Consider the following 24,225-nt stretch of genomic DNA (forward strand, 5'->3'; position numbering starts at 1 on the left):
CCAGGAAGACCACTGCTGAGCAGGCAAAGTCTTGCCCAAAGAGGAAGCCCTTTGTAGCCCTTCCTGTCCAGGAGCACCCAATAGCACACTCTGGTAGGTGGAGCCAAACTAGATCCTGAGAATACATCAGTGCCCAGACAGATAGCTCAAAGTGCAATCATTCCCCCTTGTCCCTGACAGGGAGATTACGAAACAAAAACATAGATCCCCACTGTATTAACATATTGTCCTCCTGCGAGTTGTTTTAACAGATCAACAAGCTTACCTGCTTATTCTTTTTACTCTGATTGTTATTATAAAATAATAAATATATTATTAATAATATATTATTAATAATAAATAATAAAAAATATATTTTACATCCCACTTTTCCTCCAAGGAGCTCAAGAGGCCATACATGGGTCTCTTCCTGCCCATTTTATCCTCACAGCAACCCCTGTGAGGTACGCTAGGCTGAGAGACAGTGACTGGCCAGCCCAAGATCACTCTCAGAGCTTCCTGGCCAAGTAGGGATTTGAACCCTGGTCTCCCAGGCCCTAGTTTGACACTCTTAAGCACTGCACCCCACTGGCTCTCTATATCCCATAGAAATAATTTATGCTGTATAAAAAGAGGTTAGCATCACGAATTCCTTTACAACAGGAAGCAACATGAAGAGTTTGAGACAAAGAAGGTGTGTGCGGTATGTGTGAATGTGCAGGGCAGGTGTGAGGAACCTTTAGCCCTCCAGATGTTGCTGAACTATACCTCCATCAGCCAATGGCCAGCGATGATGGGAGGGACATAACTCAGCAACATCTACAGAAAGGGTTCTTCACCTGGAGTCCATGGATGGCCTCCAGGGGGTCTGTAAACCAGGTGCAAAAAAAACCCCAAACCAATTTCCAATGCAATCAAATACATTTTATGCAAATTTTTGTGTCCGTTTGTGTGCATTTTTCCAGGGGGGGGAGGTCCATAACCTTCATCAGATTCCCAGTGGGGTCCGTGACCCTAAAAAGGTTAAGCAGCACTGATCCAGAGGGCCACAGGTTCCCCACACCTGGTGCAGAGAAAAGAACGCCAAACAGTTCTCTTATCCCCAATGGTTCTTTTTATTAAATCACTTCTGACAACCTAGAAACTTTCCTTTGTTTGGGAAATGATCCTTGATACAGATGCGTGAGACAGGAGGTGAGGAGCCCAGCTTGAAGCGACAGACAGGAGACCATTGGTGATGAACCAATAAGGCCAGTCTTAAAACTGCTTAAGGACGCCGAAAGGGCGAAGGTGTAGGAAAGTAAGAACTGTGTTGCTGAGTCATCCCAAGGTGCCACCATTCTCTTCTCAACGGCGGCCGACCAGATGCAACTGGACGCCCCAAGAAGGGCACAGAAGCAAAGGCTGTGTGCAAGGTTCTCTGTCTGCTAGCCCAGCAAACTGTTTCCCCCCTCTACAGGCCGTTTGAAAATTGCTGATGGTCTCGACGGACCATTTAACGATGGTTCCGTCGGTTGTAGCCGCTGTAAGGCGTTCTGCTAAGTGCTGCATGATTTTTAAGTCTAATTTCATTGCTTTACTGTACTACAAATCTGCATTCCATGGCACTCAAATGGCAATACGACGGAAGAAATTAAAAGAAGCAATGAAAATACAAGTACAATTCAATATGGATACTCAATGAGGACATGCCGCGGGCCACATGAATGAAGCTCACAGGCCACTGTTGGTCCGCAGATCACCTTCTGGACATCTCTGCACTAGCGCAAGGGCTCTAGCCAGTGGGTGCGGTTTAATGTTGCACAACAGAGGAATCCAACTCAATAGTCGCAAAAGCAGAGAATCGCTGTGCAAGAGATTTGCAATCTGTTCCACTACAAAATTCACCAGCAGATTGATTTATGCATTCTCTTGCACAACAGTGTTCCACTGGTGCAAAACATTTGCCCAATGGAATAAGTAGAACACTATGTGACTTTAACTCAGTGCCACATTGGATATACCAGTGGCCTTGGTGGGATCCAGCAAGACAATTCTCATGTTCATAGACCTCACCCTATACCCCTGAGCTCAGTGGCTGTTACGGAGAGAACCACATATTACTGGAACGCTACTGTGGAGGTAACTGATGTGGCGCTCTCCAGATGCTGTTGGACTACAACTCTCATAATCCCTGACCATAGATCATGATCACTAGGACTGATAGGAACTTAGTTCAGCAACATCTGAAGGGTACCACGTGGGCCACATTCTTTTAGCATCTCTCACTGCAGAAGAGACAAGCCGTCATTTGATTACAGAAGAAGTGGCTAGTTTCTTCTGCAGTGGAAATGGCTGTGTTGAAAATAGCAATTCTTACATGCAAAAATTAGTTCCAAGTCCTTTGTGTTTTTTTTATCATGCCTTGTGTTTTTCATCAAAAGCATAACAGGAAACTGCAAAGCAGCCCAGGACCAGCTCTCAAAAGCTTTCCAATATCGGGGGCTTCATCCATGAATTTCCAAAACTCTCTCCGCCACCAGGCAATCTAGACACAAAAATCTTGACTTTGTATTTTTCTTGTCTGCATTTATGTTGTATTTTTATCCGGCCCTTTCCCCCAACAAGCTCACAGCAGCATCCAAGGTTCTTCCCCCTCCCCAAGACACACGCATGTGCACACACACAATTTTATCCTCACAACAACCCTGTGAGGTAGGTTTGGCTGAGAGATAGTGACTGGCCCAAGGTCACTCAATGAGTTTCATAGCTGAGGGAGGATTTGAACTTGGGACTTCCTGGTCAATGGCCAGTGCTCTACCCACTATGCCACACTATATCTCTTCTGTAAGTCTCCCCAAATAATTGAAGATCTCCCTCGGTGTATCTAGGGCAGGATGCCATTGACCATGTCTTGGTGATTAAAAAAAAATCTATTGACCAACACAGTATCCTTCCTGATAAGTCCACCTCTCTCAGTGCCCCGTTTGGATTAACCCAACCTTCTAATTACCCCCCAAACTGGGAGGTCCTGAGGACATTTCGCTGAGGTTGTAGTTGTGTTGGCAAAATACACTCTATAGCCTATGTGGATGCTCAGAGCAGCTCAGTGATCCCCCTTGTGCACTTGAAAATGGCAAGGCAGCCAACAAACCACAGACTTCTATATCTGTGTGTCCAAAACTCTAGGAACTGGGCAAAATCTAACGTTCTGCCTGTCCAAAGCCTGAGGCTCATAGTTGCATTGGAGCCAGGATGCTATTCATGCTCAGTAGAAAGGAAGCAATTGTTATATTCATCCCAGGGATCGAGATCGTAAGACACCAGGTGGAGGGGACCTCACGAAATGGACGTGCTCACAGGACCAAAGGCCAGAAATAACAGGGTTATTGTCACAAGAGATCCCCATGATGTGTTATTGCTGTATACTGGAGCGGGTAAGTCCTAAAGGAACACCAATACAAAGTACAGTCCTGTTTCCTGGTCAGCAACAAACAAAACAAACTATCAGTTGTAATCAGCTTTGGAGTGGGCATAAAATGCCTGCTTGTCAGTTAATCACTGCTCAAAACCTCCATTATTATTATTATTATTATTTAAAAGCTGGAAGCTTGGGCCAAAGTTCAGAGATTCACAGCTTTACAATCCAGCGTGGACCTTGCGGCGTGGGATTTCTCCATGCCACAAGCTCAGAGAAGCTTAAAAACAGAGATATATAGTGGCCAAAAATTAAAACGGTGTCCCCATTAAGGTTCTTTGCTGCTTTGGGCTTCCCAGGATCGAAGCATAGAACAGCTACCACGATGGGACTTTAGGAAGAAGGTAGTTGACTGTGTCGAGTGGTAACTCGTGTTGGTCAAGGGGCTGTAGCTCAGTGAGAAAATCATCCTTCCCACGTCGAAGGCCCCAGATCCAGTTCCTGGAACGCCCAGAAGCAGGGCTAGGTAAGCCTTTTCCTCCTGAAACCTTGGAGACCTGATGGCATTCAGGATAGGCAATCTTGGATTAGGTGAACCCACGGTCTGGCTCAAGATGGAGACTCCTAAAGGACATGTACGAATGTCATAGGAGCAAAGAACTTTTGCTTGGCGCCAATCTCTTCCCCCAATGCGCCGAGATGCCTGCTTGGGTTGCATCAAGAGGAAGTTGTGCAAAATAAAAATTGTCTCCTTCTGTCTTGCTAAGAAAGAACTTCCGAGCAAGCCTGGTAGCACAACCATGAACAGGGGACAGGGCAAATTGACCAAATCCCTCCCTGGGGAAATGATGGGGGAGGTATTTCTGTTAGTCCTGGAACCCTGATAATATCCAGGCACCCCCTCGATTGACTGCCGCCAGTATAAATGTGGGAGTCTTGACTAAGGGGGTGCATGGAAAGATGCAGCAGGAGAGGCAGGAAATTGTGGGGGATGAAAGACCCCCACCTCCCCAGTTCCTTTCCCTCTTTTGACTAGTACCAAGGGGTCTAGCCTGCTGACTCTCCCCTGCCCATTCCTTCCAGCTGGTTACAAGAAGCAAACTCTCCTAGCAAGGATTTCCCCCGCTACCAGCTGATCTGTTCAAAGGGCACATAGACATTTAGGTAGGCTGGAGGCTTTTGCCATGGGGAACTTGGGTGGGAGAGAGGGCACGTGGGGACTCTCCAAAAACTGAGGAGGGCCCGTCTACTCTCGAGTAGGGCAGTAACTGAGTGGCAGAGCATCTGCTTTGCACGCAGAAGGTCCCAGGTTCAACTCCCAGCAGCATCTGCAGGTAGGGTTTGGAAAAGACCCCCTGCCTGAAATGCTGGGAGAGCCGCCAGCCGGTGTAGACAATATTGAGCTAGATGGACCCAATGCTCTGATAAGGCAGGTTCTACATTCCCTTTAAAAAAATCCCCACAGGATTTAACGGCAATTGTACCAGCTTCACATCCCGGAGACTGAAGCAGCATCACAAGAGGAAGATAAAGTATGTCTTAAAAGTTAAACACGGGGGGTACTCCTACTTAGGAATCGCTTCTCCTTGTTTGGCTTCTGTTTTCATGACCGGCATGGAATGCTCTCCAGTGCCGTCATTCAAATGCGTGTTGGGGACGGCTGAGCATTTATTTTGAAGCAAATTGGCAAAAAATAAAAAAATGAAATTGGAGAGCTTGCAAGTGGTTGATCTCCTGTAATGCACTTAGAATTTCTTTATGCAGCAGATGAATAAAGATTATATCCAAATGAATTGCTTCTACTTGAAAGGAGGGGAAAGTGGGCGGGCAGCATTGCCTCTGAGACAGATGCAAGGCCACAGTTCAGTGGAAGAGCTGCCTTGAATACAGAATGCCCCCCAGTTCAATCCCTGGATTCCCCGGCAGGGCTGAGAGAGAACTTTGTCTGAACCTCTGGGGAGCTGCTGCCGGCCAGTGAAGACAACGCTGAATAGATGGATCAACAGTCTGACTTGATGTAAGGCAGCTTCCTAATTTTTGGGGGGGAAGGGTCATAGCTCAGTGATGGACCATCTGCCTGGCATGCAGAAGGTCCCAGGTGCAATCTCTAGGAAGGTCTGCGTAAGACACCTATCTGAAACGCTGGAGAGCTGCTGCCAGTCCATGTAGGTAGTACTGAGCTAGACAGACCAATGGATCTGACTCTGTATAAGGCCGCTTGTTATGTTTCCTCTTCGGGGGTTATGGCAAACTTTACTCTAAAGACGGGGAGTGTTTCAATGTGGCTTTCTCCACTATCATTCAATAGAGTTCTTCATGAACCCTGCGTTCATGAACCAAAAATCAATTCTGCGCCGAGTGAATGTGCATTCTGCTCAAAGAAAAGCTGGTGTTTGACAGACAGTTTTAAAAGCAACAAGCAAAACTTCACCCAAGCTTGCTCTGGATCCCTGTAAGGATTCTGTTAATCTCTTTAAAATATATACATGTTAATTGTGATTAACAAAACAGAGGTTTTTATTTTTCTAGCAAAACGTTAAAACCTCATACGTGCCCGCTTCCTGACGTCAGCTGGGAGTTCCAAAGAATAGGTGCTGCCTCACTAAAGGATGATTTCTTGCAAGCGTTGAACAAGTATTAAAGTGACACCTGTAAAATGTTCTTTTAGCATGGCAGCGCTCCTCTTTGGAACTCCCTGCCTATTGACATCAGGCAGGCACCTTTGCTGTATTCCTTTAGGTGCCTGCTGAAAAAAAATTCATTCACACAAGTCTACCCAGACACATAGACGTTGACGTGGTGTCATCTTTTTAGTTAGTTATCGTTTTAAAAATGTTTTAAGTGCTTGTTTGTAATTGTTTTACTGACACTTTTTAATGTTTTTTTTTTTTTGGAAGCCACTTAGAGGGTTTTGTTTCTTTTTACAATCAAGCGATATAAACGTTGTTAAACAAAATAAATAAAGCAAAGACTTATCTATAATAGCTATAGAGATGCCAACAGATCCAATGACCTTAACTAAGAGGAAGAACTTCTGGATACACACCCTGGACCCATTGGCACCACATGGCTCAACCTGGAGGCAAACACCATCATCGCTTAGCTTCCCCTAATGAGCATTACCTTCTCAAAGCTCTATAACTGCTACCTTGGTAATAGCATCATTACATGTGTATGTTAGCAGCTGATGAAGGCAGAAACTGAAACATTTTGCTAGAAAAATAAAAACCTCTGTTTTGTCAATCATAATTATATCCATACACAGATGTGTGTGTGTCTATCTGTTTTCATTGCATCACGCAAGAGTGGTCACCAGGTACTGCCTGCGATGTTAGAGACTTGTCATCCCATCCTTAAGGGCTAGAAAATTGCTCCTTGCAGCAAAATCTCTAAGGCTGAGCTTCCAGTGTGAAGTAGTTAAAAAAAAAAAAGAGTGCCGTACGCTTCTAGGGCGAAGAACTTCTTTTTCAAAATAGCGAACTCAGCCCTGCATTCCTAGACGTCAGGAAGGGATATGTCGAGCCTTGAGAACAGATTCACAAGAGAGTTGTAACAGATTGCAAAGGGGTCTGCAGAAGATGAACTGCAATTCAGGAAAGCCTGAAAGAAGGGGAAATGCCTGGTCAAAATGGGGATAGGGAAGAGACTGGTAAGGCGGAGGAGGAGATGGAAGAATTAACTGCTCATCCTGCTGCCTGAGAAAAAGAGCAAATGTCTTTGAACTATAGGGAGGTAGATCTGGTTTATATACAGTGGTGGCTGGTAGCTCCATGTCAGTGGGGCAGTGGAAGCCGCTCCAGGTTTGAGTTCAAACTTTGAGCCACCAGCCGCCACCGTTTAAATGTAAGGAAACACTTTCTGATCACAAAGCAGCAAGTATTTGTGAAGGGGAAAAGGTGTCCAGGGAGGGGGTATAAACTCACCCCTCTCCTAGGAAGTGCTAAAAAAAAAAACAGCCACTGGCTCCACCAAGACCCTTCCAACAGCATAATTCTACAATATCCACAAGGCGGTGCTGCTAAGGGCCATTTCATGCCCACAACTTTCTCCCACACTGAGATAATCTAGGAAACTGAAGCATGTAGCTGCTAGTCATGTTTCAACATCCGCCAGCAGGCAGGACTTTAAAAATACAAAAAAAATAAGAAGGACCAACATAGGTTTTATGGCGGTCAGGTCTATGAAGGCTAAGAATAGAGCCTCCATGTTCACAGGCAGTCTACAATAGATATCCAGACAAAAACAGAACCAAAGCCTTGTTCCCTGTCTTCTGTAACAAACAGCAAGCAACCAATTGTCTGTGGGGAAATGTTTGCTCTGCTAAAAAAGCCGTGTCTCACTATTGTTCTTGAATTGTTAATTGTCGGAACCTCTTACACTTCAGCTCTTGATAGTAATTGTTTTAGAGCATGGGATGGAAGAAATCAACAAATGCCCCCACCTTGGGTGTCCTGTGTAAAACCCAAATTTATATGATCACATTTAGAATTTTGTATAAGATTCTCAATTAAGAATGCTGTTGCAGAGAGAGACGGGGGTAGAAGACTGATGCTATATAAATGTACCCCAAAAAAAGACTTCAGGTTGTTTTGTTTTTTTAGAAAAAAATGTTCTTAAAAATTAACTTTACATTCAAAAGAGAAAAATTCTAAAATCTGAAGTGTCTGCTGAAGTTTCAACAATGCGAATTTTGCAGTCATCCTTTTGCTACCTGGTCTCTTAACCCCACTTCTTGGACAAGTTTTTTAGCACAATAATAGACAGACAATGAGGGTTGTGGTTCAGTCATCTGCCCTGGGGGCAATCATCAGTTCATATAAACAGCAAAAGTAAATGGAGACCATTGCCACAAGGGAGAACTTGCGGTTGCGCGGTTGTCGATAGTGAGGTTGTCATTTTACCGTAAGAAAGATTTACAGGATTATCCTTGTCTTCACAATCTTCTTAAAAACTAAGAAAAATAGGGGAAGCCAATCAAGTCTCTTCCAAATCATCCTACTTCATAGAAAGAACAACATAAAAAGAGAAACTCTGCTCAAACTAACCAGGGAAACTGCACCTTGATCAGGGAGTGCAGATTCCTCCAGGGATTCGTATCACCTGAACAGGAGAACTACAAAAAACTAAAAATGTAGAGCTATTTCAAAGTATTTCTTCCAAAAGGTAATAAGCACAGGTCTGGATTGTCCAAGCGATGGTCGAGCACAGACAACGGACAAGCCCAGCGCGTGATTAGAGCGCAGATATGCTCTGCCAATTCACTGCAGGCAAATTCCCTTCTCTGCGCTAAAGGGGAAGAACGAGGAATATACCACATCCCTGTGCTTAGATCCTGCACTGCACACAAACAGAGGACATTCCCTCTGACATCCAGCCATCACGGCAGACATTCCCCCAATCCTATACAGCAGCCCATGTATTCAAATCTGTCTTTGGAAAAAAGAAAACAATCAAAACAGCAAGTTTAAGTGCAGCAAGAGAGTCTTTTGAAGATGGCTATTCATTTCTAGTTTGTTATATATATATATATATATATATATACATATATATATATACACACTTACGGAAACGGACCAAGATCCATTTCGGCCATGTCACCGTATTTCTAAACGAAAAACAGTTGGCAAAAGCTTTCATTCTGCCAAAACAGGAAAATATGGAGACTGCTTGAACGAACAACTGGACCCTCTTAAGAGAACTACAGTTAAAAGGTCCTTCCACAGCTCATCTGGAAATCAAACCAAACATGGCAGACATGCAGGTCTGTGAAAAAGCTTGTGGAAAAAAACATCCTGCTGGTGATTACATATATATATGTCTACAGAAGATATATTACTATTTCAAATATATTTTCAAGCAGACCAAAAATATCTCATCTATTGGTTACTGACGTGGGTTTACGGCATTAGCTAAATTAAATTTTCTCTCTATTCATATAAAATTGCACTTATTTATATATATATAATGTATAGGTATATTTCTCCTATTAAAACGGACATGATTTTAAAGTCTGAACTTCCTTTCATCGACACGAAGGTTTCAGACCTTGCATCTCCAAAGCACACAGGGTTGAGTATGGCGTTCTAGGCCTGCAAAAGGGAGGCAACACCCACACGTGAAACCGGAAGGTGCTGCACAGAGACAAGGCTCGCCTTATCCAGTAGCGCAAGAAGAAGAAGAAGAAACAAAAGATGATCCGTCGAGTTTTTGTAGTTAAGAAAACCTGAGCTTGGAATGTCTTTTTTAAAAAAGGACCTGAAGTGGAGTTTGGCCCTTTGTGACCTAAAATCAGCTCAGTCCCGTGAGGACGTTCCCGTCCTGCCCTGTTCGACAGCATTCCCTCCATCAGACGTGTGTGCGGGGCTGAGCCGCGCCCCAGCTTAGCAGGCTGCTTTCTCTCTAAGTCTCTCGACATCCTGACAGCGCTCTTGTTCAGCTCTGCAGCACCACCACCCCAGGCGGGGCTCTCGGGGCCTTCCCCGTGAAAAGGTCCCTCTCCCTCTCTGCACGACGCTCAGACGTGTGGGACTTCAATAAAACCGACCGCTCTCAGCCATCGTGGGTCTGGCTTCACAAGATGTCGTCGTAATCCAGAAGCTTGGAGTGCTGCCGGGTCTTCCAGAGGCGGTAAAGGCGGAAGTCAAAATAAGTCTCAATCATTTGCTTCCCTGGAAACAGAACCCAGATCAAGCCAAGTCAACCATGTGCAGGAAGGAAAGGTCAAAGCGTAACCCCGTAGAACCCATACCTTAACTCTTCTGATGAGCCTGAGAACGTGTAACTGAGATAAAGGCCCAGAGTTTACTCCTTTCACTCCTCTTGTTCATCTCCCTCGCGTTGAATGTTGTATTTTAAGTTCCACGTGACAGGAATGTCCTCTTATACCAAGAGCGGCCAACGTGACTGCCTTGTGGATGTTGCTAGACCCCTCCTCCCATCATCCCTGACTCCTGGCCGTACTGGCTAGGACTGATGGAGAGTTGTAGTCCCAAACATCTGGAGGGCACTACGTTGGCTATCGCTGATATAAGAGGACATCCCTGCCCTGTGGAACTGAACAGTACAACATTTAACACAAGGGAGATTTAAAAAAAGGAGGAAGGAAAGGCAGAAATGAGAGATGAAGATGCTTTTATTGGTTTGTTAAATTTCTGGGGGTTTGCATGTCTTCCCTTCACAGTCGACGGTTCACCGCACCCAATACGGTGCCCTGAAAAAAGGCAAATCAGCCCCCAGACCAAGCTATAAAGTGTTTTACCTTGAGCAGAGAGTTCGAGCGGAGATTCAAATGTAACGCGACAGGGGCTCATTAGGTTCTTCAGGTTTTGGAACAGCTGAAAGGCAAAGAAGCCAGAGTCACCGACATCTGAGCAGGGGAGGCGTTTGCGCTTGGCATCCCTGGGGCACCTGCCAAGGGCACAGCGCTCTGTCAGCCCTACCTGGAGATGCCATCAGGGATTGAACTGGGGACCTCCTGCATGCAAAACAGGTGCTCTACCGTTGAGCTATGGCCCTTCTGCACTACACAAGGCATTTCACTTCACTGCCATCGAGGGTGAGGAAGGCTTTGAGAAGTCTTAGTAGCACAGGAAAAGCAAGGTTACGATAGGTTATGCACCTATCTCCCCCCAAAAAGAACAGCATGGGGAGCACAGCCAGATCAAAAGTGTTAAGAGTGCGGATGGAGAACCTCAAGTATGGGGGCCAAATGCGGCCCTCTAGAGCTCTTTATCTGGCCCTTGGGACTTGTCCTGGCCATAACCTCTTCCCACAGGCCTGGATCTATGCTCTCCTTAAGTCAGTGGCTCCATGAAAGCACCTTGGACAGCTTCTTGAAGGTTCAGACTAAAACCCAGAGGGGATACCACTGCCCCACTGACACGGAACCACCAGCCACCACTGTGTCCTTGAACTGTGATGATCAGGGGTGGCTGTTGCCCATTGAGAGTGGTGGGGAGGAACGCAGGGAGCCCTGACAGTAGGTGGAGCCCAAGCCCGGGAGAGGCGGAGCCAACTCATTCTAGCTTTGTCCCCATCCACCTCCCTGCCGAGTTCTACGAGGTCAACACTGTGACAAAGGAAAAGGAAGCTGAAAGGCAGTGCCTCCACCTCTTGGGCTGGTTGCAAGTAAGAAGGCAGGGAGGTGGGGCAGCTGGGCAAGGACAGATTGTGGTTGGCAGGGCAGTGCCCCGCTCATCCTAATGGGCTAGCCTTCAATGGTGGCAATGCTTCCTCCTTGCTCTGATAAGAGGATGGGAAAATATGTGTCAGCATGCAGAATGAATTTGGCTTGTGGTACCGAGAGGTCGCCCACTGTACAAAGGTGAGAATCACACCGGTTTCTCTGGTCATTTTTGCCTTTGGCCCCGCCCACAACTGGCATGTGGCCCCTGGAGTGTTCCCCACAAAGAACTGTGGCCCTCAGGCCAAAAAGGTTTCACCGCCTCACAGCTCCTCTGTCTGACCCTCAGAACAGCAGCATCTACCACACGAGGTAAGGAGGTGCAGAGGGTTGTCAGCGAAAGGCCTTCTCTCCAAGGGACAACGTGGCAGGCCTCACCTTCTCTCCGTTGTGGTTCCCGAGCACGTAGCACCCCATGATGTGAATGACATTTGGCTCCGGGTTCAGCTTGCTCATCAGGTGGCCAAGCCGCTTCCAGAAACTGGAGGGACAAGACGGAAGAACGCTTTAGCCAGTCACAGGGACTGTTTCCGATGTTGCGCTAAGTTAAAGCCAACTGTTGCACTGGCAGAACGTTGCTGCACAAGGCAAAAGACACAAGTATGTTGCCAGAGATGGTTGCACAACGGCTTGCATGACAAGAATCAGCTGTCGCGCAACAAGCTCCTGCCAGCGCAAGGGTTGCATTGCTTATTTATTTTACATTGTTTTGTTCTGCTAGTCATGGGGGTAGAACACTATGGAGGGCACAAAAGCCTGCCTTCTTCCAATCAGTGAAAATCCTGCTCATCCCCCAGTCTTGACTTCTGTGATTTTGCCCACATTCTCCACCCATCTTAAGGACTAGGAACACCTTTTTTAAAAAAGTAAAATCTGAGATTGTCTGGATTCAGTGCAAAATTCTGCATATATGCAGTGTGCACATACAGATTTCAGCAGGTGTTGCCCGTCCATGTGCAGGCCCTGTTCTGCAGTCCTAAGGACTAGAAACCTGAATATTATTATTCCTCAGCAAATGCTGAGATGCTGAAGTTCCACAAAGGCAGGATGCACACAGCCATGGTTCTCAGGCAGGAAACATGCCAGACTGACAAGCCTTCCCAAACGACAAGCCCTGGAGCCTCTTACTCAACTCACTAGATCATGTCCTCCTCCTTCTCTACTTTTGCAAAGGTAGCGACTTTATTCTTCAGAAGGTACAAGTGGCCCGGGCCGCCCTGCAAGAGGAAGAAAAGGCAGGGTCTACAGCCAACGGCCTGGTGCTTCCCCTGAAGGAGCAACTTCTTTGTGGTGTGGTGGCGCTTCTGCTAGTTTTATTGCTATTTTTAATATTTTTTAGAAGAATAAACACACAGGAAACAGCAATAACAGACTTGCCGCATACAAGTTGCTGGTGGTCTCACTCCTCCACCCCTAGAGTTAGCAAACTGAATAAATTCTTGTTTATTATTACTCAATTTATATCCCTCCCTTCTTCCCACAAGGAGCCCAGGGTGGCAAACAACAAGCAATAAAACAACTTAAAAGCAAACATCTTAAAAACAGACAACAAAAGTATCGGATTTCAAACTCTGCCATGCGCATCCCCACACATAGACACCCCCCCCACCAGCTCATGTGACATCAGAACGATGTTTCGGCACCTTGGACAGCTCCTGAAAAGTTCAGATTAAAACCTGGAGATACCACTGCCGCACTGGCATGGAATCCCCAGCCGCCACTGCAAGGACCAGGCAGCTGTCTGAGGGGTGCTGACTTTACCTGGCAGAAAATCAGCATCTTCCAAATTTTGCAGCCCTTCCGATAGATGTTCAACTTCTTCTCAATTTCCTCTGCGGTAGAAAGAGAAGTAGAGAGGAGAGGCATGCGAGTCATGCGCAGCGTGTGCAAAAAAGGTTTTCTAAGCACAGTGCAGAGATTCCTACCACGGCAGAATCAAAGGGCTGGTCCACAGACGAACCTAAAAAGAGAAGCCTTGCCGGACCAGGCCAGTGGCCCATTCAGTCTAGCCTCCTGTTCTCACAGTGGCCAACCAGATGCCCCAATGCAGGTCTTGAATGCAACAGCATTCTCTCCATTTATGATTCCCAGCAATTGGCATTCAGAGGCATACTGTCTCTGACAGTGGAGAGAGAAAAGAGCCAGCAGGCCTAGTAGCTGCTGATATCCTCCATAGCCTTATCCTCCGTGAATTTGTCTAATCCTCTTGTTAAAGCCATCCAAGCTGGTGGCCATCACTGCCTCTTGTGGGAGCGAATCCCATAGTTCAGCTACGCGCTAGGACTTTCTTTCGTCCGTCCTGAAACTCCCAGCATTCTGCTTCATTGGGTGTCCATGAGTTCTAGTGTTATGAGAAGGGGAAAAACTTTTCTCTATCCACAGTCGAAAGAGAGCATCAGCAGAGCCCTGCTGCGTCAGACCAAAGGCCTGTCTAGTCCAGCATCCTGTTCTCATAGCAGCCATGCAGGTGCCCAGAGGAAGCTTGCAAGTGGGACCTGAGTGCAAGAGCACTTTCTCCGCTTGCAATTCCAGCAACTGGTACTCAGAGACAGACTGCATCCAACAGTGGAAGCAGAAGATAGCAAGAAGCCACTGACAGTCTTAGCTTCCTCCGTGCATTTGTACAGTCCTCTTTTAAAGCCATCCATGCTGGCCAACATTGATGAGGATTCCACCAGGCCCAAGAAAATTAAAACGAGGCTGTTAAGGGCACCCTAACCCTCCTCTTTCCTCTATATTTGGGCTTCTTCTGCACCCAGTGGGCTCTGTGAAAAAGCCTACTCTGATCCCCCTTTCCTTGCCTCCAGACCTCAGAGTAACTCCAAACAAAGGTTCAGGCGACTAATCTCAGGCCATGTTGACCCCACAAACATGCACAGAGCTCAGCCCAATTCAGTTTAGCTTGGTCGCCAAACGCTCACCTACCCAGAATGTCATCGAAGGTGGCGTGCTCGTGATCCTGCAAGCAAACAAAGAGAGAGGCACGGGTTTGTTTTTTTAAAAAGAAAATCTAAATTTTATCCATCAACAAGGCTCAAGAGCTCATTGTGTTAGGCGGAAGAAAAGGCTTTTGAAGGGAGTTGGAAGTGATGTGATCAAGCCACTAATGCCTGCAAGAGGCGGGTACTCGTTTTCCTTGTCATTGCCGGCCAAACAGGTGCTGCAGGTTTTTGAAGAGCTACAAAGTGGTCCCAGGCTATGGTCTGAAGGCACATAAGGCCAGTGCCCTGCTAAAGTTGTGGTCAGTGCCTGGATGGGAGACCGCCTGGGAACCATATGTAAGCCGCCTTGGGTTTCAATCATAAAAAGAAAGGCGGGGGAGAAATGTAATAAATAAATAAATCATACAAAGTGAAAACCTTTAGACACTGCTTGGCCAAGGAAAGCGTATTGCAAGCAGTGATCAACTGGTATAAAAGAAGTAAGATGATCTTTCAGGTATGACCGTTTAGATTGGTAGAGTAGCACTTTCAGTGTATAGCCTGAACGAGGCCTGCGCTCACAGCACAGAGATTCAAATAATGGCAATCTAGAACAGTGCGATGAAATGTTGTAACAACAGAATCGGCAAAAAGGGCAGCTTTCCCCAGGAACCCTCGCAAAAGAGGCACGCCTTCACCAAGAGCCCGAAGGCCTATCGCGATGGAATCTCGCAGAATGACAGAGTCGGAAAGGGGCCTTGGAGCGGACGTGGCAGACTTACGTAGAGAATGGGGATGATGGACGGGTCGTCCCGCCGGATGATCGTCGGAACGTACTCCGCCTTGGGCACCTTGGAGGAAATGAGCTGGAAAGGGCGGAGGAAGAGGAGAAAAAGAAGCAGAGGGAATGAAAATGGGCAGGGCCAGTGAGCAAGGGAAAGGGGCGGGTATAGAAACTGGCCTGCAACTGTACCACGATAAAAACTGCTTGCATTGTTCTGCCCAGTTCTGCCTTTGTTTCTACGCACCCCTGGCATCTGGACCCCGGAAGATTGCTCAGGAGAGAATGTGGCCCTTGGGCTCACCTGCCCTAGACAGCTGCCTATTCTGCTTATTAGAACATAGGAAGCTGCCTTCTACTGAGTCAGACCCATTTGTGCATCTAGCTCAGTACTGTCTACTCTGGCTGGCAGCGGCTATTCGGGCTGTGAGACAGTGGATTCTTCCAGCCCTGCTTGGAGATGCCGGAGATTGAACCAGGGACCTTCTGCACGCAAAGGAAGGTGCTCGACCACTCAGCTGCGGCCCTTCCAAAGGTTTTTCTGATAACTCTTGGGTGTTTTCTTGTCATTTCTGCTGGCGATCAGTCGACGCCCCAGCTGACTTCAGCAGTGGGGAACCAGTGGAATTCTCTGCCACAAGATTTGGTGACAACCAGCACTACCTGGAGATGCCATTGGGGAATGAACCCGGGACCTTCTTCAGGCAAGGCAGATGCTCTACCACTGAGCAGCAGCCCTTCCTCTTATTGATCTGGGCCGGCCCTGTGCAGTGCTCACCATGATCTTGGGCGGGAAAAAGTCCTCCCCGCTGCAAGCCGCACCTTCCAGCTCTTTCTCTGCCTCCCAGTTCAAGTCGACCCCCTTGTCGAGTGCGCCACAGGAGTCCTGGAGCTCATGGCCTGTGAGGTGCAGAGGGACGAGCATTGGCAAGGGCCCTTATGCGCACAGACACAGACAAACATGTCCCGACGTGCCCCTGCTTGAGAAGGGGCCCACGTGCTTATCGCCGCCTTCCTCGCATGATTAGGACAGCAATAAAGAGGCCCCACAAATGATCAAGTATGAAGCCCATCTAGCTCAATATTGCCTCCACAGACTGGCAGCAGCCCTCCAGGGTTTCAGGCAGGAGTCTCTCCCTGCCCTGCTTGGAGATGCCGGGGATTGAACCTGGAACCTTCTGTGTGCAAAGCAGGTGCTCTGCTATAAAAATGGAAAGATGCGTCCATTTCGGTTCTCTCCCTTTCTCGTTTTTCCAGTTTTAAATTCAGTTCTCCCCATATCTGCAGCAATTTGCAATTAAAAAAAACCTCATGAAAATCCTCCGGCATTTCAGTGCAAATTTCTCCTGACCAACACATTTTTTGCAAGCCATTTCTCAACACGTAATGCATAATGCATGTTATTGTCACTCATACATTCTTTTTTGTGCACCCTTTCCCCTAATATACTCATTTTTAAAAAAAACTGCTGGGTGGGGCGATCTGCATCGCAAAATACGAATAAGCTCAAATTTTGACGGACGGCTGTTTTTCAGTTCTCATATCGTTTCAGAAAGTGTGAATTTGATAGATTCGGCTTGAAATGCGAACTGAGTCGAAATTCTTGCCCATACTACTGAGCTCAGAGAAGGGCAACAAGGATGATCAGGGGACTGGAAGCACAGCCCTATGAGGAGAGACTGAAAGAACTGGGCATGTTTAGCCTGGAGAAGAGAAGACTGAGGGAAGGTATGAAAGCATTCTTCAAGCACTTGAAAGGTTGTCACACAGAGGAGGGCCAGGATCTCTCCTCGATCATCCCAATATCCTCGATATTCCATGCAGGACAGGCAATAATGGGCTCAAGTTGCAGGAAGCCAGATTTCAGGTACAACAATGGAATTTCGGGTAAGACAATGGAACCCATGACCTAGGGAGGTGGTGGGCTCTCCAACGCTGGAGGCCTTCAAGAGGCAGCTGGACAGCCACCTGTCAGGGATGCTTTAATTTGGATGCCTGCATTGAGCAGGGGCTGGACTTGATGGCCTTACTCTGTGATTCTATGGTCCTTTCCTCTAAAAATATAGTAAAATCCCAGTCCTCATGGTTCTAAATAAACACTGACTGAGTCAAACCATTGCTCCATCCGGACGGGCAGTGGTTCCCCAGGGTTTTAGACTGGGGACATTCCCTGGCCTAACTGGGCATGCCGAGGATTGAGCCCGGGACCTTTTGCATGCAAAGCAGCTGTTCTACCACCTACCCACGGCCTGTCCAAAGGGAACTCTCTTTCAAGCAGCGATGACATACATGCAAACTCCTCACAGACACCCACACAGGCCCCTCCGTTCCTGCTGTTCCAGCTGTTGTGGGAGGCCACCCCCTGCAACTCCACACAGGCAGTAACCTGCAACCCCATAAGGAGACACCTCACCCAGTCCAACCCCCACCCCAGCAAATCGGCAGAACAGGGCCCTGGCGACCCTAGGCACCCATCGGAAGGGTTCACAGAGAGGACCCGCCAAATCTGCCTATCCAATCACTCCCAGTGGCATAGGCCATGCCACAGGAGAATGGGATGGGAGTAGGGGAGGTGTGGGGCGGGTCGTCAAGAACACAACCAAGGAACGTACTTTCTCGGGAATCATTGAGGTTTTCGGGCTTGATGGGCGTGGGGTCACTCCAGGACCGGCTGAAGCTTCTCTCTCGGCGGTCAGCAAAGGCTAAAAAAAAAAATCAAATAATCGCAATAAGGATCACATCTTTTATACCACCAGCAAAACACACACACACACACAAACAAACAAGACATCTCCCTGGCTTGCACTTCACACTCTTGAGGCATCACGTAGCCACTAGAGCAGGTAGGAAAGGAAAAGAATGGCTACATCCACGGGCCTGACCAGATGGAAAGGCAAGGGATGGTGAGGCAAGGCCAGGGCAATGATCTGGGGCAGCGATGGGGAACCTCTGGAGCCCTCCAGATGCTCCTAGACCAGCCTTTCCCACGCTTTGGGTCCCCAGATGTTGTGGGACTCCAACTCCCATCAGCCCTTGCAGCCAGCATGGCAAATGGCCAGGAATGCTGAGAATTGTAGTCCAGCAACATCTGGGTACCCAGAGGTTAGGAAAGGCTATACAGGAATACCCCGCTATACGGACCTTCACTTTACGGACACTCGCGAGTACGGACAAATTTACAGTAGCACCATTCCCCTGTTTGCGTTTGCTCGCTTCGCAAGAACGGACACTTAACGGCATGATGCCACCGCCCGATCAGTTTCCAACTACAAACTTGGAAGGCCTACTGTGTTTATTTTAGTTATAAACACGTTATTTACATCAGTTATGCCCGTATATGATGTTTGCAATGCAGTATATGCATCGATAAGTGAAACAAGGTAGTGCTTCACTTTAAGTACATTTTCGGTTTACGTACTCGCTCTGGATCCATTGCGTACGTTAATGCGGAGTATTCCTGTACCTAGACTAGCAGCTCTCGAGACCCCCAGCCGTTGGTCGTGCTGGTTGCTGAGGTCGGGGGCGCTGGGAGTCCAACAGCATCTGGAAGGCCCAGAGTTGCCCCCACCTCCATCCCTGGTCTAGGAGATCTAGGGCTTCAGGAAGTGATTCAAGGCAATGCACCCGACCCTGCCTGCGTTCCTGTCACTCACTCTGCGCCTTCATGCGGCGGCTCCCCACCATGCGGAGATGCTTCCTGAAGTTTCTGAAACAAGCAAAATAGAAGGAGGAGGGTGTCAGTCCTGGGGAGCCAGGAAGATCATTTGGTCGGTCTTGGCAGGGGCAATGGTGGTAAGCGTATCAAACTCTTTACAGAGAGTGGTGTGTGTGTGTGTGTGTGTTTTGGGGTGGTAAGCATAGGAGTCAGCACCAGAAAAGCAAAAGATCTCTCCCCCACTTTTAGAGCTGTCCAGGATCCTGATCAAACGCGCTCCGAAATGCAACGGATCGGGAGAATGTTTGTGCCTATATGTTGGCAGCCAAATCAGCACATGTCGCAGGAACGTCAAGGGTGGAGAAGCACCATCAATGCTCGCGTTAAGAGTCGCCACTTGGGGGCTCCATTGCTACATCTGTCTTTTGGAATCCAAAGCCAGCCTGACGGTTAAGCCAGGGAAATCCTGCTCAGGATTCCTTTGCCGAGGCAAAAGTTCCACGCTGTTCTACGGTTCTTTTTCCTTTTCCTTTTAATTTTTGTGCAATGCGGCTGCCAAGGCTGCAGCCTGAAGAGGAAGACCAGCAAAAAGGAAAGAGGGGCTTCTGGGCCCTTGACCTTTGTGGCGTTTTTCTGCTGAAAATTACCCCCCCCCTCCATAAGATGCTTTAACCCATCCTGGAGGAAGGTAGAGTGCATGGCCTTTTTACGTGGCTGTGCTGTGACTCTGGAATGCTCTTCCAAATGAAATTCATTAGGATCTCTCTTTGGCTGTGTGTGCAACATACATTTAAAAACACATTTGGAGTAGGTTCCCTCTCCTCAGAAAGAATCCTGGGACCTGTAGTTTACCCCTCACAGAGCTACAATTCCCAGCAGTGGGGGGAATGCGCTTCTAATGTGCTTTCAAGCCTCTCTTTTGTCAGAAATTTAATTTCTTTTGCCAGAAATTAAAGACACTTTCAGCTGGATTTTAATAGCGCCACTCAGATGCTACTGTAAACTGTGGTTTATCATGACAGAGATGAACCTGTATGAGCTTTGAGCTCCTGTGCCCCCAACTACCCTGAAGTGGCTGCAACGAGGAGTTTGGAAGCTTTCACTTCTGTTCTTGCTCAATCCTATCTTGTCATGTCATTGGAATCCAGCAAACTGTGGTTAATCTTAACAACGGTTTTTATGAAAGAATCCAACTCCAAACCATGGATTATGAAGCCGGCTTGTTTCAAACAAGCCAAGGCTACGATTAAGCACAGCTTGGGGATCAGACATAACACTGAAGTGCATTTAATCAAAAATGGAAGCAACAGCTTACAACCTCCTCCTTGTGGCCTTGTCTGTCTCAGAGACCCAACTGTTTACAAGAGACACAACACAGAAAAAGAATGTTGAGGTCAGCCATGGGACTACATCTTCTGTGCCATTTACCACAGCTTCAAAAATTCAAGGTCGTCTTCACAGTCAAAGGACAGGAGGAAGAATTTTCATAACCTTCACGATAATCAAGACTGAAAGTAATACATTCCAGCATTAATGGGGGGAATATATTTTCTCATGGGGGAGCCCGCCACCTTGGGCTTCAAAATGCCTTGTGCCGTATCCAACACCATCCATGGCTACAGTGGGAGCTGCATCCCAGAATCCTCTGCAGCGAGGCTCGACACTCAAAATGCGAGACAGAAAGACCACAGAAAGAGAAAATTGTTCATAAAATAAATAAAAATGAAATCTATCAGGCACACAGTTTTCCTGTTATCAGGCACCAGAAATGTGGTACTCTACCAAGCGATAGTGGCTGGTGCCCTTTGGGACTGGTCGGGCAGAAGGCAAGGCGCCCAACAGTAGGTGGAGCCACAGCCAATGGCAGGCAGAGCCAACCAATTCTAGATTTGTCCCCATTCTTCTCCCTGCTGAGTTGTAAAAGGGCTGAGACTCAGGAGGCGGACGCTGAGCAGCACGGCCTCCCCCTGGGCTGGTTATAAGTAAGAAGGCAGGCCGGTGGGGGGGCTGACCAAGAACAGATTGGTGGGGCGGTGCCCCATTTGCTCCAAATGCACTAGCCTCCACTGCTATCAAACAAATCAGCATCACTTAGAGGGCACGAATCTGTGGATTGCCAGAGGTTTGTTTTTAAAGACACTCTATGGCCAGCTGCAGGGCCTTCTCAGTAATGGCCCCCCAATTGCGGAACATCTGACTAGTGCCAACGTTGTTTAGGCACCAGCTGAAAACTTGCCTTCTCCTTCAGGCTTCTTAAATGTCAAGAGATTCCTGGATCACAGGAGAAGGACAGATTACCTTATTTTATTGTATTGTTGATTTAAAAAAAATGTTTCTTTTTTTAATTCAAAAAATCCTCCGATTTTATTTTAAATCAGAAGATACCCAGCCAGTTCTTAGATTGTAAAAGAAATCTGGCCTAGAACTTCTCTGGCTGAGGGATATCCTGCTCTCAGTTGTTAGATAATCTTTTTCATTTATTTATTGTTTTATGTATTTATTGTTGTAATAAATACAACAATTTGTACTTAGGACCTTAGGTATAAGATATAAGTCTTAAAATAATTTTAAAAAGACATTGGGCAAGTGTTTGAAATCTGGAAAAAAAACAGTTAAAATCAGATTGTGCAATATGTAAAAAGCAGCATTTTGGCTCTGCTCTAAAACATTAAACACAAACTGAACAGGGGTTTGGAAGTGAGGAGGGGGCTTGGAATGGTGTTTTATTCACCCCAGCCATGTTTGAAAGCAGCCAGTCAGCCGGCCAGCCACACACACCCGGGATTCCATTCCTCCCCTCTCAGGGAGTGAGAGAAAAGTTGCCTGAGTCAATTCATGACTTGATAACCACATAGGAATTCATTTCTTATAGGCGAGGGGTGGGGAGGGAGGGGGGTATTGAAACAACCTAAGTACAAAGAATGGATTTCAGTCACAGGAAGGACGTCACGTGCAAGAAAGAGAACAGAAGCCAGACCGTTCTTCCAAGATCACACAATGGCCAACCACTGTCACGATCCACGCTTAGGCCCCGTTGCCATGGAGACCTTCGCGGCCTCTTCCCGGACCCAGCACGGGGCACAGAACACACCATTTAGGCCAGACCCGGGGGATCATCCTTGGACCGATGGGGACCAATGCGCGAGGGCAAAGCCCTCGGCGACAGGCCCCGCTGCGGACACACACAGCACATAAAACGAGGCTTAGAGTACATGGCGGAGGCTCCGTACGCCTCTTGGCCGCATCCACCCTACGTAAAAGAGGACGATACACCTCCCCCCAAATATCCCCTCCATTTTTGAGAAGAGCCAAATGCATATACTCTCGTTCGCTCCCTCCATATCCTTCTACCAACGTACCATAAGGTGGCCATATTGGGCACCATTGCTGGCCCAGAGTCTACAGCCACTGGGAAAGTGGGGAAATGTTGCTCCACAGCAAGAACGCTGCTACCCTCCCTGCCTCTCAAAATGTCCCAAAGACAACCCAACAGCCGAAAAAGGAAAAAGCTACCCCCCTCCCGGCTGCCCGTTTCCCTTCCAAACGGTCTCCCTCCCTCACAACCAAGTCTTTTCGCACAGGATCCTGTGGACTAGCAGCATGAAGGGCTTTTTGCAATTTTTTTCGAGAAGGAGCCGTCACCACACCCGGTTTCTCAGCCAGCCTCAAGCGACGGCCTCCCCATCTGCCGCAGGAAAAGCCCCCCCAATGCGATTTCCAAAAAGCGGCCCCAAGGAAACCCTTGCCCTGTCCTACAGGCCGCCCCCGGCACGATGCCAAGAGCCGAAGTTTGCTGGTGGAAAGCTGACCCTTCAGCACCAAGGAGAGTGAACAGGCCAGCCTAGCGCCAGAAGAGGAGGGGGCCAGGTTCACATTCATCTCAAGCCTGCCTCTCTTCACTGGATGCGCAACAGTTTCTGAGCAAGGGGGTTTGGGGTGGAGAAAGGGGGGAGCGTTATAGGACTGCAGTGCAGGTTCTTGCCAAGACAAGGCAGCCGCGATGGCCAGGACAGGCTGGGAAACTGGCAGCGCCAACCCAGGCCGGGCTCCCTGTTCAACCACTCGCAACGTCAGTCTTTGCCAAGCAACAGGAGAGGACGCCAGACAGCCTTAAATGAGTGCCCCCATAGCAGGATGCGGTCAACAAAGCCACTACCCTGAGGAGGGCCCAAGATCAGCGCTAAGTCCTCCATGCTGGAACCCCATCACGTTAGTAAATATTTAGCCCTTGCCATGTTTGCTTTTGGAGGCCCCGGGTCCTCTTAAGAATAAAAGAGTCTGCCCAATTTATGGCCATTAGCTACTGTTCTCTGTATCCGCATTGGAAACAACTGCCAGCATTTTTTTTAAAAAAAAGCCAGTGCCCCCTGCAGGTGGCCCACGTGGCAACAACTACCAGCATACTTTTTTTAACAAAAACACCAGCGCCCCCTGCAGGTGGCCCATGCAACAACAAGGCGAGGATTGAACCCGTGCGAGGAGGAGACGCCCTCGTACCTCTGGATCAGAGCCGCAGAATCATTCTCCCGCTTCCTCCTCTTCCTCTCTGCGTAGCCCCTGAATGCCCTGGGAAACCAGTTTTAAGGCATTAAAACCAAACTAGAACAGCTTGGAAAGTGGGAAACGACACTGAGGGGGCAGAAGGGAGGGGGACAGTAACACAGGACAAGGCGGCGCCAAACTCCCGCACAAGAGGTGAACCTCTCGGGGAGGAGGAGGAGGAAGAGGAGGAAGAGGAGGAAGGAGACGCAAGCCACAAAATGGACCACGAACAAGTTGGGCGGGAGGCTGAAAGAGCAGGCAGGGACGCTGAATGTATGTCACATACTGTGTTTTTTTTGGGGGGGAATAGATCAGGAGGGGATGTTGACTGTATATCACACACATTTGGGAATAATTCAGGAGGGATGTTGAGCATGTGCCACACACTGGTTTTGGCAGGGGCAAAAGAGATCAGGAGGGGTGTTGTCACACACTGGTTTCTTTTTGTGGGGTGGGCAAAAGGGATCAGGGATGCTGAGTGTGTATCACACACTGTGTTCTTTTTGGGGTGGCAATAATTCAGGAGGGATGCTGAGCATGTGTCACACACTGGTTTCTTTTTTGGGGGGTGCGCAACATAGATCAGGAGAGATGTCGAGTGTAAATCACACTTTTTTGCGGGGGAAGTAATTCAGGAGGTATGTTGAGCATGTGACACACACTGGCTTCTTTTTTGGGGGTGGGCAAAACAGGAGGGATGTCGAGTGTAAGTCACAGACTGATTTTGGGTGGGCAAAAATAGATCAAAGGGGATGTCGTATGTTATGT

At 47.8% G+C, this 24,225-nt stretch overlaps 1 protein-coding gene across 2 annotated transcripts in view; it reads right to left on the reverse strand.

The window, feature by feature from the left end:
• Window positions 1-1,084: 1,084 nt before the first annotated feature.
• NSMF (NMDA receptor synaptonuclear signaling and neuronal migration factor) overlaps window positions 1,085-24,225 on the reverse strand; it is a 49,884-nt gene continuing 26,743 nt past the window's right edge. Inside the window, exons 6-16 of one of the 2 annotated variants that reach the window (XM_061603889.1) lie at window positions 23,413-23,481; window positions 18,914-18,966; window positions 17,873-17,962; window positions 16,039-16,160; window positions 15,262-15,345; window positions 14,484-14,517; window positions 13,320-13,390; window positions 12,696-12,775; window positions 11,937-12,039; window positions 10,635-10,710; window positions 1,085-10,044 (exon numbers count right to left, since the gene is read on the reverse strand). In XM_061603889.1, the coding sequence (XP_061459873.1) occupies window positions 9,947-10,044; window positions 10,635-10,710; window positions 11,937-12,039; window positions 12,696-12,775; window positions 13,320-13,390; window positions 14,484-14,517; window positions 15,262-15,345; window positions 16,039-16,160; window positions 17,873-17,962; window positions 18,914-18,966; window positions 23,413-23,481 (880 nt within the window). In that variant the 3' untranslated portion in view covers window positions 1,085-9,946. The remainder of the gene's footprint in view (window positions 10,045-10,634; window positions 10,711-11,936; window positions 12,040-12,695; window positions 12,776-13,319; window positions 13,391-14,483; window positions 14,518-15,261; window positions 15,346-16,038; window positions 16,161-17,872; window positions 17,963-18,913; window positions 18,967-23,412; window positions 23,482-24,225) is intronic. The other variant, XM_061603887.1, reaches the window with a different exon arrangement.

The sequence above is a fragment of the Rhineura floridana genome, chromosome 20 (assembly GCF_030035675.1).
Source record: "Rhineura floridana isolate rRhiFlo1 chromosome 20, rRhiFlo1.hap2, whole genome shotgun sequence".
NCBI classification, from domain to species: domain Eukaryota; kingdom Metazoa; phylum Chordata; class Lepidosauria; order Squamata; family Rhineuridae; genus Rhineura; species Rhineura floridana.